General features: G+C 38.1%; 1 protein-coding gene across 2 annotated transcripts in view; it reads left to right on the top strand.

Moving 5' to 3' along the window:
- Positions 1-16,824, top strand: part of CDK13 (cyclin dependent kinase 13) — a 123,741-nt gene that overhangs the window by 14,680 nt on the left and 92,237 nt on the right. For both annotated transcript variants that reach the window (XM_028108897.2, XM_028108898.2), the window contains exon 2: positions 13,148-13,810. In XM_028108897.2, coding sequence (XP_027964698.1) covers positions 13,148-13,810 — 663 coding nt within the window. The remainder of the gene's footprint in view (positions 1-13,147; positions 13,811-16,824) is intronic.

Below are 16,824 nucleotides of genomic sequence, written 5' to 3'. Positions count from 1 at the left end.
TTTCTTTTTTTTTAAATAATATCTGTGCCCAATCTGGGGCTTGACTTCATGACCCCAAGATCAAGAGTTGCATGCTTTACTGACTGAGCCAGCCAGGACCCCCTGTTGTTGTTGTTGTTTTAATTAATTTATTTTTACTAGCAAAAGTGGATTTATTTGGGAATAACAGAATAGCAATCAAGGATGTACAAACTACACCAGAACCATAGGCAAGTTCTGTTAGTGTTTATTTTTACACTTTTCTCTATTTTTCAGTTCTCTACAATGAAACTGTGTTACCTTTTTTTAAATCTGTACTCTATATTTAAAAGTTATATACCAGATGCTTGAAAACAGTACAGAAGCATACACAGCAAGATGTGAAAGCTACCCCTTATGTCCTTTTCATTCCTATTACTTTTCAGATACATTACCACGTCCATAGTTTGTGTATATCCTTTCTCTAGTATATGCTTATATACAAACATACATACACATAAACATTAAGAATGATACTATGCCATAATTTTTTTTTTACATGCTTATTTGGTTTAGTAGTAGGATTTGACGATCTTTCCAAATGGCTGCATAGAATTCCAATAATGAAGTGTTTCAGGCCTTAACTATCATTTGTTGGGCACTATTTTTTCATATTTTCTATATTACAGCCAATCCTTTAAAGAATATCTGTGTAATAACTTCTTGACACATATGGAAATGTTTTTGCCAGATATGTTCTTATAGGTGAAATTGCAGATCGAAAGCATTTGGTAGATATTGCCAAATTGCTTTTTAAAAATCTGCAATTTTATATTCCCTCTGATAATTTATGTAAGTGAACATTTCTGCACATTCTTATGAATAATTGATATTTTCAAAATTCCAATTTTTGCCAATCTGATGGATGCAAATTTATTACCATCCTTTTTATTTTGCCTTTTCTGGTTACAGTAGAGAAGGGAGCATTTAAATTTCTTTACTGGCCATTTGTATTTCTTCTGTGACTATATATTCTTCTATTCAAGAGGACCTCTAGTTATTAAAAATAAGAAATGAAGATAGTTTTACAATAGAAAAAGTAGTTTCATTAAATCCCTGTGGGATAATGGATGTAAAATGTTTGGTTGTTAATAAAAATAATAAATTCATCTCAATGTTTATATGAAGAAACTAATTAGATAAGGGTTATTCTGTCTCCTAAATCTTTTTAGTTTAAGGAGATTTTTATCAGTAGACCTATGCCTATTAGTTAATTAGCTGGATAGCAATTATACAAAGCATTCTGCTAGTATTTGCAGGCAGCATTTAGAAAAGTAGTTGATAAACATGTTCTTTGTTCTTTTATTCATCAATTCAATAAATATCTTTTGATTCCTTATTCCACACCAGACATAATTCTAGGCACTGGGGATATAGTGATGAACAACAAGACAGTGGTGGGAAGAGAGGGGTATATGATGTGCTCATTTATCTTTCTGATGAGGGAGAGCCTCACTATAGGGTTGATAAATAAATAGATCCCTGTATGACAAGAAAGACCAGCTATGTGATGATCTAAGCATCCCAGGAAGAGAAAACAGTATTGCTAAGACATCAAGTCAGGAAAGAAGCATAAATTCTTGAAGAACCAGAAAAGAGGCTGGTGCGGCTGGAGCCTAGTGAGTGAAGGAGGGCATAGTAAAGATGAGAGGCAGTTTGGGTCTTGCGGATCACAATAAAGGTTTTTATTTTTATTCTAAATGCAGTGAGAAGCCATTGGAGAGTTTTAGGCAAAGGTATAGCATAATCCAATTTATGTCTTTAAAAGACAGAGACATAAAATACAAAGCAGTATGTCACAAGCGTTATGTGATTTTAGCAAATGGGAAGGTAATAGAGGAGATGTGACTTTAACTTGATCCTTAAAGACAGATAAAAATTAAATAAATGGAGGGGAAGGATGTAGTTTGATGTGGTAGCAAAAAAAAGTAGTGCCTCGCTTTGAATTAGAAGACTTGATCTTCATATTGACTCTCTCTCTTTATAGCTCTTGAACTCTAAATAAATTTCTTAACTCTCTTCTTAGTTCCCTCATCGCTTTTCTGTATACCTTGGTTGCTATGAAGAACAAGTCAAATGAAGAATGTCGATAAAACTGTTCTGTAAACTGTGAGGTTTACTGTATGTTTGTTTAAAACATACTGTACTGTATGTTTGTTTAATACTCTCATCAGTGTACTGAATTCTACAAATATTTATTGAGCATCATCTACCTTTGCCAGGTTTGTGCTAGTCAGGGCTATGGGGGTACAGTGATCTCAGTCTTTGGGGAAGACAGATTATCTAAATATTATTCTAATGAGGTATGAACAAAGTATAGTAGGATTATAGGATGAGGAACATCTCCAGCTCTGGCATGAGGGAAGGCTTGATAGAGGTGTGGTAGACATTGTGGTATGATAGGAAGTATCCCTCTACTTAGCCAGATATAAGAGGTGAAGAGAGGAATGTGAGAGCAGCTTCTCTGCCTGACACTTTGTATGTTTTGGGCTGGCTGGACAAGGTCTTTGTATGCAGAGCAAGGCTGTCAAGAGCTTTGGTAGAGGGGTAACTGAAAGATTCAGATGATGGTAGGGAGAGTAAATTGGAAAGGATAGAGATTTGAGGTTGGGAAACCCAGAGAGGAGACTGTTGCACTGAGCCAAGTGAGAGATGATGTAGGGCCAAATGAGAAAGAATAGCTTTGGGGACAGAGAGCCTGGAAAACTGTCGAGATGCTTAAGATGTAAAATTGGCTGGACTTGGAGATCAGTTGGATGTGGAAGAAGAAAGGAAAGGGAGAATGATTTCTGGATCTTTGCTATTCCAGAATTTCGGAATCTGCCATTGCCTCAGAATAGGGTATCTTTAAGAAGAAAAGGGGTGGATTTGGAGAGGAAGCTTAATCGTTTTATCTGTATTGTGTTGAAGTGGCACGCAGGATGATTGGGAGCGGGGAGGATGACTTGGTGGGGTAATCAACGTTTAGGTGACAATTTAAACCATTCATAGCGTAATTAGACTCTTGTGGGTGGATAAACTTAGTGAAGAAGAGGACTCTTAAGAGAGCACTGAGAAATAGCCACGGAAGAAAGAAAATAATCAGGAAAGAGAACGTAGTAAAAGCGGTTAGGAAGTGTTTTTAAGGGTGTGGTCAGCATTGTCATCACAGGTATTGATATTTCCCCCCACCCCAAAGATAGGTCGTTGGTCACTTTAGTAATTTCAGTGAGGTTACAAGCCAAATTACCGTGGTTTGAGGGCTACGTGGGGGTGTGTATGTATGAGAATTTGGCTGTAATTGGAAGGAGAGAAAAAGATAAAATTTCAGAGTACTATTATTTGCTTGTTTTTTCTTGTCTTTTTCTTTTTAAGATTTTATTTATTTGACAGAGAGACAGCGAGAGCAGGAACACAAGCAGGGGGAGTGGGAGAGGGAGAAGCAGGCTTCCCGCTGAGCATAGAGCCCGATGTGGGGCTCGATCCCAGGACCCTGGGATCTTGACCTGAGCCGAAGGCAGCCGCTTAACCAACTGAGCCACCCAGACACCCCTTCTTGTCTGTTTTAAAAGATTTTAAGAGACTTGAATTATTTAATCCTTGAGGGGATAGCAAAGGGTTGAAGTTGCAAGTAATTGAGTGGTCATAGAGGAGCCTAGCATAGTGCATCTCAAACTTCAGTGGTGATCTTGTTAAAATGCAGATTCTGAATCGGAAGGTCTGGGTTGGGGCCTGAGGTACAGCATTTCTGCCAAAGTCCCAGATGAGGCTGATGCTGCTGATTTGTGGCCCAGACTCTTTGAAGTAAGATCTAGAGATATGGCATTGATAGCATTATACAAGAGTTAGCCTTGGGTAGGAAGAGGAACACCTCAGGTAAAATGTGAGGTAGATGGAGATATAGGTTAAGCTTGCAGGCAAGAGACATGCCTGATAATTTTTGTGTTTAGTTTTGTTTTTCTGCAAAATAGAAGTAAAGTGATGTTAAGAAAAGACCTTTGGAAATTGTTAACTTGGTAGAAAGGTTTGGAATAGCTTGTGAAGGTTTGGAATAGCTACTAAAAAGAGAAGGAAAGTGAGTGAATTTGGGACATGTAATATTCATTGAACAGTGAAGATTAGTTTGGGTATAGTGTCTGTAGAAATAATTGGAGCAGGGAGAGACTAGATATGAAGATTTTTAAGATGATAAGGTAGCCATGAGGGGATATAATGGGGTCTGAAACACAACAGGGGCCTTGAGAAATAGGAGGGTGTGCTAGGCTAAATAATGGCCCACCCAAAGATGTCCCAGTGAACCTGTGAATATGTTACCTTACATGACAAAAGGGACTTTGTAGGTCTGATTAAAAGAGGGATCTTGAGATGGAGAGATTATCCTGGATTGTACAGGTGGGTGCCATGTAATTACAAGGGTCTTTATAAAAGGAGGCAGGAGGGTCAGCAGAGTCAGAAAAGACCCTGTGAGGATAGAAGCAGAGGAAGAGGAAATGTGATCAGGGAAGCAGAGGTACAGATTGTTAGAGGACTGAGAGCCAAGGCATGGATCTTTAGAAGCTGAGAAAGGCAAGGAAACATTTTCCCAAGAGACTGCAGAAGGAACAAAGCCCTGGTGATGTGTTGATTTTAGCCCAATGAGACTGATTTTGGGAATTTCAACCTTCAAGAACTGTAAGATAATAAATTTGTGTGGTTAAGCCATTATAAATCTGGTAATTTGTTACAGCAGCAATAGGAAACATGCTTAGAAGCGTGGATGTAAGGGAATGTAAGGTTAGAACTGATAAAGTGAGATAGTTGTTGGGATGTGCTATGGGCATCAGGAATCTGGGAAGATTTCTAGCCTGGGTAAATAGGTAGAGGGGAGTGGTGAAATTAAAATTACAGAATTGCAAGGAGTAGATGTTAGAGGAAGGTGTTCATTTTGCATTAAGTATGGCTTAGATAGGGTGAAGGAAGATCTGAAGCAGGGAGATGAATTTAAGAGGCTGCCATAGTAGTGTTAATAGTTAATTGAAAAATAAGTTAATTGAGCTGTTCTAATACCAATATATGGCAAATTATATAGGAATATTTAGAATTTTGACTGAGAAGGTAACAAAAGGGATAATTGAGAAAGGTTTTTGAAAAAGTACTACTACTTTATTACTGTTTTTCAGTTTAGAAAGCATTTTTCCTAGTTTTATTAAGATATAATTGACAAAATTCTAATATATTTGAAGTGTCAACTTGATGATTTGATACATATATATATTGTGAAAGGGTTCCCATAAACAAATTAAGTAATACATCCGTCATCTCATACATTTCCTTTTTTTGGGGGGGGGTTAGAGTTATTTTTTAATTTCAGTTATACAGTATTATCAACTGTAGTCACCATGTTACACTTAGATCCTCACACCTTATTAATCTTATAAGTGAAAGTTTGTATCCTTTTACCAGCTTCCCTCTTTTTCCCCTCCCTCTTAGCTCCTGGAAATCACCCTTCTATCCTCTCTCTGAGTTTGACTTAAAAGATTCCACACGTAAGTGATACCGTGCAATATTTGTCTTTCTCTGGCTTATTTCACATGGCATAAGGCTCTTCGGGTTCATTTGTATAGTCACAAATGGCAGAATTTCCTTCCTTTTTAAAGCCTGCATCGTATTCCATTACACACACATACACACTCACCACGTTTTGTGTATCTATTCATCTGTTGATGGACACTTAGGTTGTTTTTGTTCCTTGGCTATTGTGAATCGTGCCACGGTGAACGTGAGAGTACAGGTATTCTCTTTGAGATAGTACTTTTCATTTCCTTTGGCTTATTTACCCAGAAGCGGGTTATCTGGATCATTTGGTAGTTATATATATATATTTTTAAAGATTTTATTTACTTGACAGAGAGAGACACAGTGAGAGAGGGAACACAAGCAGGGGGAGTGGGAGAGGGAGAGAAGCAGGCTTCCTGCCAAGCAGGGAGCCCGACGTGGGGCTCGATCCCAGGACCCTGGGATCATGACCTGAGCTGAAGGCATACGATTAACGACTGAGCCACCCAGGCGCCCCGTAGTTATATTTTTAACTTCTAGAGTAATCTCCATATTATTTTCCATAGTGCTCTGTCACTTTACATTCTCACCAGCAGTGCACAGGGGTTCTCTTTTCTCTACATCCTCACCAGCATTTGTTACTGCTTATCTTTTTGATGATGGACATTCTAGCAGGTGTGTGGTGATATCTTTGTAGTTTTGGAATGTCATTTCCCTGATGATTAGATATGTTGGGCACCTTTTCAGATACCTGTTAGATGTTTGGATGTCCTCTTTGAAAAAATGTCTGTTCAGTTTCTTTGTCCACTTTTTAATTGGGTGTTTTGTTTTGTTTTTTTCTCTATTTGAGTTGTAGGAGTTCCTTGGATATTTTGGATATTAACTACTTATTATATTTATGGTTTGCAAGTATTTCTTCCCATTCTATAGGTTGCCTTTTCATTTTGTTGATGGTTTCCTTTGCAGAGCATAGTTTTTGTTTGATGTAGTCTCACTTGTTTATTTTTGCTGTTTTGTTTTTGGTGTCAAATCTGAAAACCATTGTCAAAACCTATGTTAAGGAGCTTATCCCCTGTGTTTTCTTCTAGGAGTTTTATGGTTTCAGGTCTTATCTTTAAGTCTTTAATCCATTTTGAGTTGATTTTTGTGTATAGTATAAGATAGGGGTCCAATTTATTTTCTTTTTTTTTTTCATGTGGCTATCCAGTTTTCCCAACACCATTTATGAAGAGATTATCTTTTCCCCATTGTATATTCTTGGCTCTTTTATTGAAAATTAATTGGTCATGTCTATATATATACATATATATATATATATATATATATATGGATTTATTTCTGGGTTCTCCACTGTGTTTCACTGATTTATGTCTTTTTTTTTTTCCAATGCCAATACCATACTATATTGATTACTATAGCTTTGTGATACACTTTGAAATCAGGAAGTGTGCTGTCTCTAAATTTGTTGTTCTTTCCCAATTGCTTTGTCTATTCTGGGTCTTTTGTGGTTCCATATGAATTTTCGGGTTGTTCTTTCTGTTTCTGTGAAAAATGCCATTGAAATTTTAATAGGGATGGCATTGACTCTATAGATGGTTTTGCATAGTATGGAGATCTTAACAGTACTAATTCTCATATTTCATTAGCCCAGAATATCTTTCCATTTATTTGTGCCTTCTTCAATTTCTTTCATCAGTTTCTTTCACTTCCTTGATTAAATTTATTCCTAAGTATTTTATTCTTTTTGATGCTGTTATAAATAAGATTATTTTCTTTCTCTTTTCAGTATTTTATTGTTAGTTTATAGAAACACAATTGACCCTTGAAGAACACAGGTTTGAACAACGTGGGTCCACTTATACACGGATTTTTTTTTCAATAGATAGATATATAGTACTGTAAATGTATTTTCTTTATGATTTTTTAAATAACATTTTCTTTTTTTCTAGCTTTTTTAAAGAATACAATATATAATACATATAATATACAAAATATATGTCAACCGGCTGTTTATTTTACCTTTAAGGGATCAGGTCAACAGAACGCTATTGGCACTTAAGTTTTTGGAGAGTCAGAAGTTAAAGGCGGATTTTCAGCTGTACAAGTCTTGGGCTCTCCTAACTTCTACATTGTTCCAGGATCAGCTGTTGATTTTGTATCCTGCAACTTTATTGAATTTGTTTATTAGTTCTAACATCCTTTTAGTGGCATCTTTGAAGGGTTTTCTACAAACAAAATTTTACCCCTTTTTGATTTTGATGCTTTTTTTTTTAAGATTTATTTATTTATTTGAGAGAGAGAGAGTGCGCACACACACACATACCTGTGGGAGGGGGAAGTTGGGCAGAGGGAGAGGGAAGGAAATCCTCAAGCAGACTCCCCATGGATTGGGGAGTTGTTTCAGGGCTCAGTCCCAAGACCCCGAGATCATGACCTGAGCCAAAATCAAGAGTCGGACACTTAACCAACTTGAGCCACCCAGGTGCCCCAATTTCTCTTGTTTTTAAAAAAAATTTTTTTTTGCCTGATTGCTCAGGTTAGTATTATGTTGAATGAAAGTGTTAAGAGTGGGTATTGTCTTGTTCCTGATCTTAGAGGAAAAGCTTTCAGCTTTTCATCATTGAGTATAAGCCTTTATTTTGAGGTATGTTCCTTCTATACTCAGTTTGTTTAGTTTTTATCATGAAAGGATGTTGAATTTTATCAAATGCTTTTTCTGCATCTACTGAGATGATCATGTGATTTTTTTCCTTCATTTTGTTGATGTGGTATATCACATGTATTGATTAGCATATGTTGGATGATCCTTGCATGGGAAGTGTTTTTATATCCTTTTGGGGAAGGTAATCAAAAAGTTTTTGAAATGGGTATAACTGCTATTAGCATATGAAATAAGCAGTGTATTGGCGCCTGGATGGCTCAGTCCTTTTGGGTGTCTGACTTTTGATTTCAGCCCAAAGGCTCACAGTGGGCGTGGAGCCTGCTTAAGATTTTCTCTTTCGCTCTCCCTTTGCCCCTGTCCCTTCCCCCGCTCACATGTGTGCCCATTCTCTTTCTCTCTCTCTCTTTTTTTTTTTAAGAATTTATTTATTTGACAGAGAGACACAATGAGAGAGGGAACACAAGCAGGGGGAGTGGGAGAGGGAGAAGCAGGCTTCCTGTGGAGTGGGGAGCCTGATGCAGGGTTCGATCTCAGGACCCTGAGATCATGACCTGAGCCGAAGGCAGACGCCCAACGACTGAGCCACCCAGGTGCCCCAAAATACTCTTTATCATATATTAAATTCCCGTATTAAAAAGAAAATAAATGAGCAGGGTAGAAAAACTAGGCTAAAAAATGTTGAAAATAGTGGCTACTGTATCAGACACAACATGTATAGAACACTGTCATTCCAGAAAGTTCTTTTGGATAGCACTGTTCAATATGGCTTTATGTAAAGGATTAGATCATCTTACAGTAAAATTTTTAAGAATCAGCGTTTGCTAATTATGCACCATTTCAGAAGACCTGGACTCTTGGAGACATTGCATGATACAGTTGAGTGAATAGTACACCATGCTTTCTTTCTAAGGAACACTAACCTAATGAACAATGAGCACTAACTAGTTGAGTTTCAGGATACTGAGTTTTTAGTGTGGTTCTGCTTTGTGTTATATGAATTTGGAAACCTTAGAAACACAGAAAGTTCTCTTAACTTCTTAAAGAGATACTATCATTTCATAAAAACATTGGGATGCCTGGGTGGCTCAGTTGGTTGAACGTCTGCCTTTGGCTCGGATCATGATGCCAGGACCCTGGGATCGAGTCCCAGGATGGGATCCCTGCTTGGCGGGACGCCTGCTTCTCCCTCTGCCTGCAGCTCCCCCTTCTTGTGCACGCACGTGCGCTCTCTCTCACAAATAAATAAAATCTTAAAAAGAAGCTTAAAAAAAATTAAAAACAGATAAACAGCTAATATGTATTCACTGCAGATTCTACAGTATAGAAATATTAGAAAAAAACATTTTATTTTTTATTTTTTTTAAAGATTTTATTTTATTTTGACAGAGGCAGTGAGAGAGGAAACACGAGCAGGGGGAGTGGGAGAGGGAGAAGCAGGCTTCTCGCGGAGCAGGGAGTCCAATGCAGGGCTTGATCCCAGGACCCTGGGATCATGACCTGAGCCGAAGGCAGATGCTTAACAATTGAGCCACCCAGGCGCCCCTAGAAAAAAACATTTTTAGAAAGAAGAAAAATCTTTAAAGAAGGACTTGTGGGGCACCTGGATGGCTCAGTTGGTTAGGCAATCAGCCCTTGGTTTTGGCTCAGGTCATGATCTTGGGGTTGTGAGATTGAACCCCAAGTTGGGATCTGCTCAGTGCAGAGTCTGCTTGTCCCTCTCCCTCTGTCTCTCCCCACTCTCACTCGTGCCCACCCTCTGTGTCAAATAAATAAAATCTTTAAAAAAAAGGACTTCCTGTCTACCAAATCCATTTCAGTTCTTTTACTGAGACTTCATGATATAATTCATTATATATAGTCTTAGAGATGCAGTTCTTTCTTATCCTCATAACTTTGTATGGCTGAAGAATTAGGTTATTAGTAAAAATAACCTAAACTTGAATTCTGTGATTATATTTAATTTTAGGTTCCCAAACCATGTTATGAACTGTAAATATATCATTGACATTTATTAGTAAATATTTACTTATTAGTAAATATGCATGAGAGAATGCATGTTTACTAGGACATGAAGTTAAAAAGTTAAGGAACTTTTGACGAGAAACAGAGGAATCGGAGAAGAATGGAGGGTATGTCTTTTAAGTTTTGGCTGATAATGCTTTTCCAGATTCTCTCCAGAAAAGAATAATTTAATAGGCCAGAGGAGTTAATTGTGTTGGGATTTTACCTGATATATTTGTCTCTCTTTTCTTAGGGAAACTTAGTGGTCATAAATCTCTCAGTTAAATATAATTTATGTGTCTGTATGTATTCGGTGACCAGAATCTTGCTAGTTTAGGAAAGTTAATTTAACAAAAGATCTGTGCTATTACCTCTGATGACAAATGATAGTCTCTTTGCTTTCCTCCTGCTCTGTACCTTTCTGCTGCTCTAGAAGTATGGTGAGATTTGTTTTGAGGTCTAAGAGTCTGAAGGGAGAAGAAATAAAATGTGGTTAAGGGGCGCCTGGGTGGCTCAGTCGTTAAGCGTCTGCCTTTGGCTCAGGTCATGATCTCAGGGCCTTGGGTTCGTGCCCCGCACAGGGTTCCTGGCTCAGCGGGGAGCCTGCTTCTCCCTCTCCCTCTGCCCCTCCCCCTGCTCATGCTCTCTCCCTGTATCTCTGTGTCTCAAATGAATAAATAAAAAAATCTTTAAAAAAAAAAGGGTACCAACAGTTTAAAGAAAAATGTGGCTGTTTCATTTTATGACATTTTTGGTTCTTACACTAAAGTTGTCTAAGATATTTACTACTTTATATTTAACAAAACATTTCCTCGCATTTCCACAAATAGTTGTCAGCTCATTGGTAATTTTAATGAAAGTTTAATGGTAAGCAAGTTTAGATTTGAATGTTTTCTAAACTGTGTTCCCATTAATCTAAAATAATGTTACATAAGTACTATGTATAAAGTGTGGGGTTTATATGAAACACTGCCTCAGTGCTGAACACCAATTAGCCCTTAGGACATTTTGAAATCTTTTTGAAAGAATGAGGGAGTAGTTGAATTTGTATTTGAGTTTATCTTAAACCTAATCACCATTTCGTTTTCATACTAGAATTGTAGAATGTTTCTCAGTATTTTCCTCCATGCTCTATTAATGTCAGATATAAACAAAATTTTCAGTCCTTCCTTTTCTCTCTACCCATTTTAATTATGGTTTCTTAGGAGTTTCTTTGCTTTATTTACCCTCTCCCTGTAACTTCTACAAAATTTCAGCAGGAGCTATCTCCTTCACAGTGTATTTATTTGTTTATTGTGTTGACCTAGCCACAAGGTCTGGGTTTAAAACAACTAGATCAGGCAAGGTTCTAGAAGGAAATGGATCCAACTGAGATGGTGCAAGAGACTTTAATGAAGGACTGCAGGGGTGGAGGTGGATTTAAGGGAACCCACAAGGGATGTTTTCTGTAGTTACAGAGGGAAGGAAAATATAGTGTTATTAGAGCCTGGGGAGCGCGGTGGAGAAAGGGGTGCCTGACAGGAGCCATGGTGGTAGGGTGACAAAGCTTCTGTCAGAAAATGTGACCAAAAGGAGAGTGCTGGGAAGAAATAATCCAGCATTTCTCTACCTTCTGATCTACCAGTGACAGGTAGCACTGAAACCCAGAAGATGGGTCTGTTTTTTTTTGTTTTTTTTTTAAGATTTTTTAAAAAATTTATTTATTTGACACAGAGAGAGACAGTGAGAGAGGGAACACAAGCAGGGGGAGTGGGAGAGGGAGAAGGAGGCTTTCCGCTGAGCATGGAGCCTGATGTGGGGCTCGATCCCAGGACCCTGGGACCATGACCTGAGTCGAAGGCAGATGCTTAATGACTGAGCCACCCACGCGCCCCGGTATTATCTTTTTAAGTAGGCTCCATACCCAGTGTGGGTATGAGAGCCTGAGATCATGACCTGAGCCGAAGGCAGCTGCTTAACCGACTGAGCCACCCAGGCGCCCCAGAAGATGTGTCTGTTAAGGTTAGCCTCCTTGGGCACAGAGTTGGGCAGAAGATTGGAGGAATAGGGTAGTGGCAGTTAAGATAAATACCAGTACAACTACCATTAAGTATGGGATTAATTTTCCGTGACATAATATTTTAGATTAAATTTCTAATCTGTAAACTGTAGGTACTTCACTGGGGTTGATGTGAGCATTAAAATGAGACATGGCAAACATGTCAAAGTACTATCATAGTGCCCTTGCCTGGTATTTGTTTTTAGTTTTGATAAGGTGTGGATTTGAAAACTTCAGCTTCCTTTCACGTGGTGCTGTGCTTCATTTGTTTTATAGGAATTTTGGTTGCCACCATACTTTTAAAATATATGATACTTTTTGTGGTTTCCAGTAATTTTTGGGAAGTGAATTACACCGTCACTATTAAGTAGTTTCCAAACTTTAGAGACTGTTGGTATTTACTGTCTCATGACAGGCATTTATCTTTTTCACTCTTCCTTTGGACAGAGCACTACTGACTTCTGAACTTGTGGGGCAAGGATGCTCTTCAGGTGTAGAGATGGGCTCCCTGTTGAATGATTGGTCAAACTTGACCCTGCCACTGCTACCATTGGTGTGTCCTTGTTGCATACTTCTGTTTTCCGAGACAGCAGGGACACCTTGTCACACTTTTTCTCCTAACCTTACAGTATTTCTCCTCACAGAGGTTTACTTTCATCCATTCTCACCTTTGAGCATTCATAGACTAGACCAAGATCGAGATCATCAGTCTCTTTTCAGGAAAATTATAGCTACCAGACAATAATCTGCTTAAAAGCATTTTCTGTTTTTAAAAAATCCTCCCACAAACTATATGATGATATTGAAATTAAATAAATTTCTGTTTGATTTCAGAGGCTTGAGTTCGCAGTTTTTATAAATTTCAAACTCAACTTTTCTGAATTACTGACTAAATGTTCATTATTTTCCACCAGACGTTCTGCCAAATCCCGAAGCAGAAGCCCATATTCATCTAGGCATTCAAGATCCCGTAGCAGGCACAGATTGTCTAGATCCAGAAGCCGTCATTCCAGCATTTCTCCTAGCACACTAACTCTGAAGAGCAGCCTGGCAGCTGAGTTGAACAAGAATAAGAAAGCCCGGGCTGCAGAGGCGGCGAGGGCTGCGGAGGCGGCAAAGGCTGCAGAGGCGGCGAAGGCTGCTGAGGCCGCTGCCAAAGCTGCTAAAGCTGCCAACACTTCTACGCCTACGAAGGGGAGCGCGGAGGCCGGGGCCGGCGCCTCACAAATCAACCATGTGAAGGATGTGAAGAAACTGAGAACGGAACATGCACCTTCTCCCTCAGGTGGTGGAACTTTAAAAAATGACAAGGCAAAAACGAAGCCACCTCTTCAGGTAGCAAAGGTGGACAATAACTTGATTGTAGATAAAGCCACCAAGAAAGCAGTCGGAGTTGGAAAGGAGAGTAAATCTGCTGCTACAAAGGATGAACCAGTATCTCTTAAAGAGAAAACCAAACCACTTACACCGAGCTTGGGAGCCAAGGAGAAGGAGCAACAACATGTGGCTCTGGTGACCTCCACGTTACCGCCGTTACCTTTGCCTCCCGTCCTGCCTGAGCATAAAGATGCCGATGGGTAAGCGCCAGAAAGTGTTGTCACTAACAGTTGAAAGAAAGACAGACAAGTTTGAAGTGGGAAGTTACCTGACACCCCCCCCCACCATAGAAAGGTTCCAAAAAAGTCATAAGTAATTTACCTTTATTATGTACACCTTAAAATGAAGCACGTTGCATGTAGGATGACAGAATTATAGTTTAAGAATTCCAGGAACAATTTGCTGTTGCCTTGGGATATACAATGTATATTTCAGCTTGGGAATTAGAAATGCCCGTACTGTGTTTTCTTTAGCTTAGTATTCCTTAATGACACTTTCAGAAACAGGACAATTTATGAGAGACTGTGCCCTGGGTGATACAAAGCAGGTATATTGGTTATTTCTAGGTTTCTTCAGCGGTCTTAGAAATTTTATCTTTAATTCTTTAATCTTTAAATCTTTAATTTTATCTTTAGCTTTATGAGTTTATCATTTTTTAGATTTTTCTTGAATCTTTTTAATTTTTTGCAATTGGAGATTTAATTATATGTTACAGGAAACCCGTAATGTGTTTGTTTTCCTTTAACATGTTTACAGATTTATATTGTGAATCTTGGGGGTAGGAGGTTTTTTTTTTATTTTGAAACATTTTATTTTTTAGAAGATGAAGATAAGAGTGAGTGTAAAGTAAATGCAGTCCTAAGAATATTTCTGAAATGTATGCTAGGATAGAAGCATTATGCTACTATGTAATATCTGTCTGTTATACCACTTAACCTTTTCCATTTTTATTTTTATGGAGAAATTAGAGCTGTTTTCCCCTCATTTTCTCTTAAAGAACAACTATATGAGCAGTTCTCCTAGCTGACATCTTTGTAGAATTTGAAAACAAGTGGATAAAAATGCTGTGTGGGTAGGTCTTTCAAGTGCTCACTTTGGCTGGCATTATGAAAATTTTATAATTTAAAACAAAAAAAATCATAATTCCTGTTTCATGCCCTCTCTGTGATGTCTTTTTTCTATAATCAAAAATATTGCCAAGAGGTCTCATCCAATATAATCGGGTATTCTCCAGTTATACCACTCTAATTATGGTATTTACAGGTTTGACTGTTCTCTAGGAACACTGAAGGTTCATAACAGAGTAGTGATTTATAATTTTGATTAATCTGGGAATGGGCTCTCCATCATAGAGAAGCATGAATGCAGAACTGAGTCACTTCATTAGTGAGAGAATAGCCCAGTTGCCAAGAATCCAGTAATTCTGGGGGCGCCTTGGTGGCTCAGTCAAACATCTGACTTCGGCTCAGGTCATGATCTCAAGGTCCTGGGATTGAGCCCCAATCAAGCACCCTGCTCGGTGGGAGTCTGCTTATCCCTCCTCCTCTGCCCGCCCCCCCCCCCAACTCGTGCACCCTCTCTCTCTCTCTCTTAAATAAAAAACAAGTAGAATCTTAAAAAAAAGAAAAGAAAAGGAATCCAGTAATTCTGGGCCAGTGAGCCTCGTTTTCTACTTTATTCATACATGCTTTGGAGGTAAATTTTTACTGGTGATAGTTTCAGGAACTCAAGATATATGCAAGTGAGTGCTTAAGGAGGGTATTCTTTGCGCATCTGTTTTTTTTTATTTTAAAGCTTTTATTTATTTATTTGACAGGGAGAGAGGGAACACAAGCCGGGGGGTGGGGGAGGGAGAAGCAGGCTTACCGCGGAGCAGGGAGCCCGATGCGGGGCTCAATCCCAGGACCCTGGGATCATAACCTAACCCGAAGGTAGACACTTAACAACTGAGCCACCCAGGCGCCCCTGTGTATCTGTTTTTAATGAGATGGTGGTACATGTCATACTTATCTTCAAAACAATTTTTTAACCCACCTTCTTTTCTGTCTCTTCTGCTTTTCACCTCTGTTGTGTCTGCTCTTCCGTCTTTGAATGTGTTTGTACGTTTCATGAATATAGAAGTTTTTAAGACCTCCTGGGTACTACTACTAATATGTGTGGCCAAAGATCGATTCAACACCAGTCACTCTTCTTTTTGATGCTCTAAATGTTCTTGGCCAGTGGGAACTCCTTTAAGCTGACTGATTTGTCCTTTTGACATGACACTTGTTTTTGAGTACTTCCTGGCCAAGTAATATCTTTTAGGCTCACTTTGAACTTTGCTTCTCTTCCAGACCTGGAATTTATTATTCTCTGAAAATCACAACGTAGACTGTTAACTATATGCTTTCATATAATAAATTGTTTTATTTTTTTAAAACAATTAGGATCACACTATGCATAATACTCCTTTACTTGTTTTTTTCATTAATGTGTTGGTGATCTTTCCATGTTGGTATATAGATAGGTTCAATATTCCTATCTATAGGAATGGATAAATCATGCTCTTATTAACTATTCAGCTATTGATTAAAGGATACTTAGATTTATAATTGCTTGCTATCAAACTCTTAATATTTCATGTATATGAGAGCAGTTTTTGTAGGATAGTTATCAGGATAAAGTATATACATTTATTTTTTAATTTTTATTATTTTTTAAAGATTTTATTTGAGAGAGAGTGCAAGCAGGGGGTGAGAGGGTGGGGCGGCAGAGGGAGAGGGAGAAGCAGACTCCCCGCTGAGAATGATCTCAGGACCCTGGGATCATGACCTGAGCTGAAGGCAGATGCTTAACCAACTCAGCCACCTAGGCACCCCCAAATTGTACTTTAATAAGACTGTTACCAATTTATATAGTCTTTAAAATATATAATTATTTAATTTTGCATTTTTCTGATTATTGAGATACAGCATCTTTCAGAATACTTGTTGGGTACTTATTTTTTCCAGTGAACTACTTGTTCATATCTTATGCTAGCTTTTCCTTAATATTGTTTTCCTTTTTCTAATTGATTTGTAGGTGCTCTTTATGTTAGGGATCTTGATCTTTGCTTATCAGAATCTTTTGCTTGTCTTTGATATTTATTTTTTTTGTTTTTGGCTATATGTATGTTTTTCGTTTTTAAATCTAGTCAGATATAATCATTTTTCCTTTATAACTTATGGGTTTTTAA

Source organism: Eumetopias jubatus, unplaced genomic scaffold (assembly GCF_037043125.1).
Source record: "Eumetopias jubatus isolate StellerSeaLion01/CBP00866 unplaced genomic scaffold, mEumJub1_p1.0 scaffold_14, whole genome shotgun sequence".
NCBI classification, from domain to species: domain Eukaryota; kingdom Metazoa; phylum Chordata; class Mammalia; order Carnivora; family Otariidae; genus Eumetopias; species Eumetopias jubatus.
This window is presented reverse-complemented; position numbering and strand designations above follow the sequence as displayed.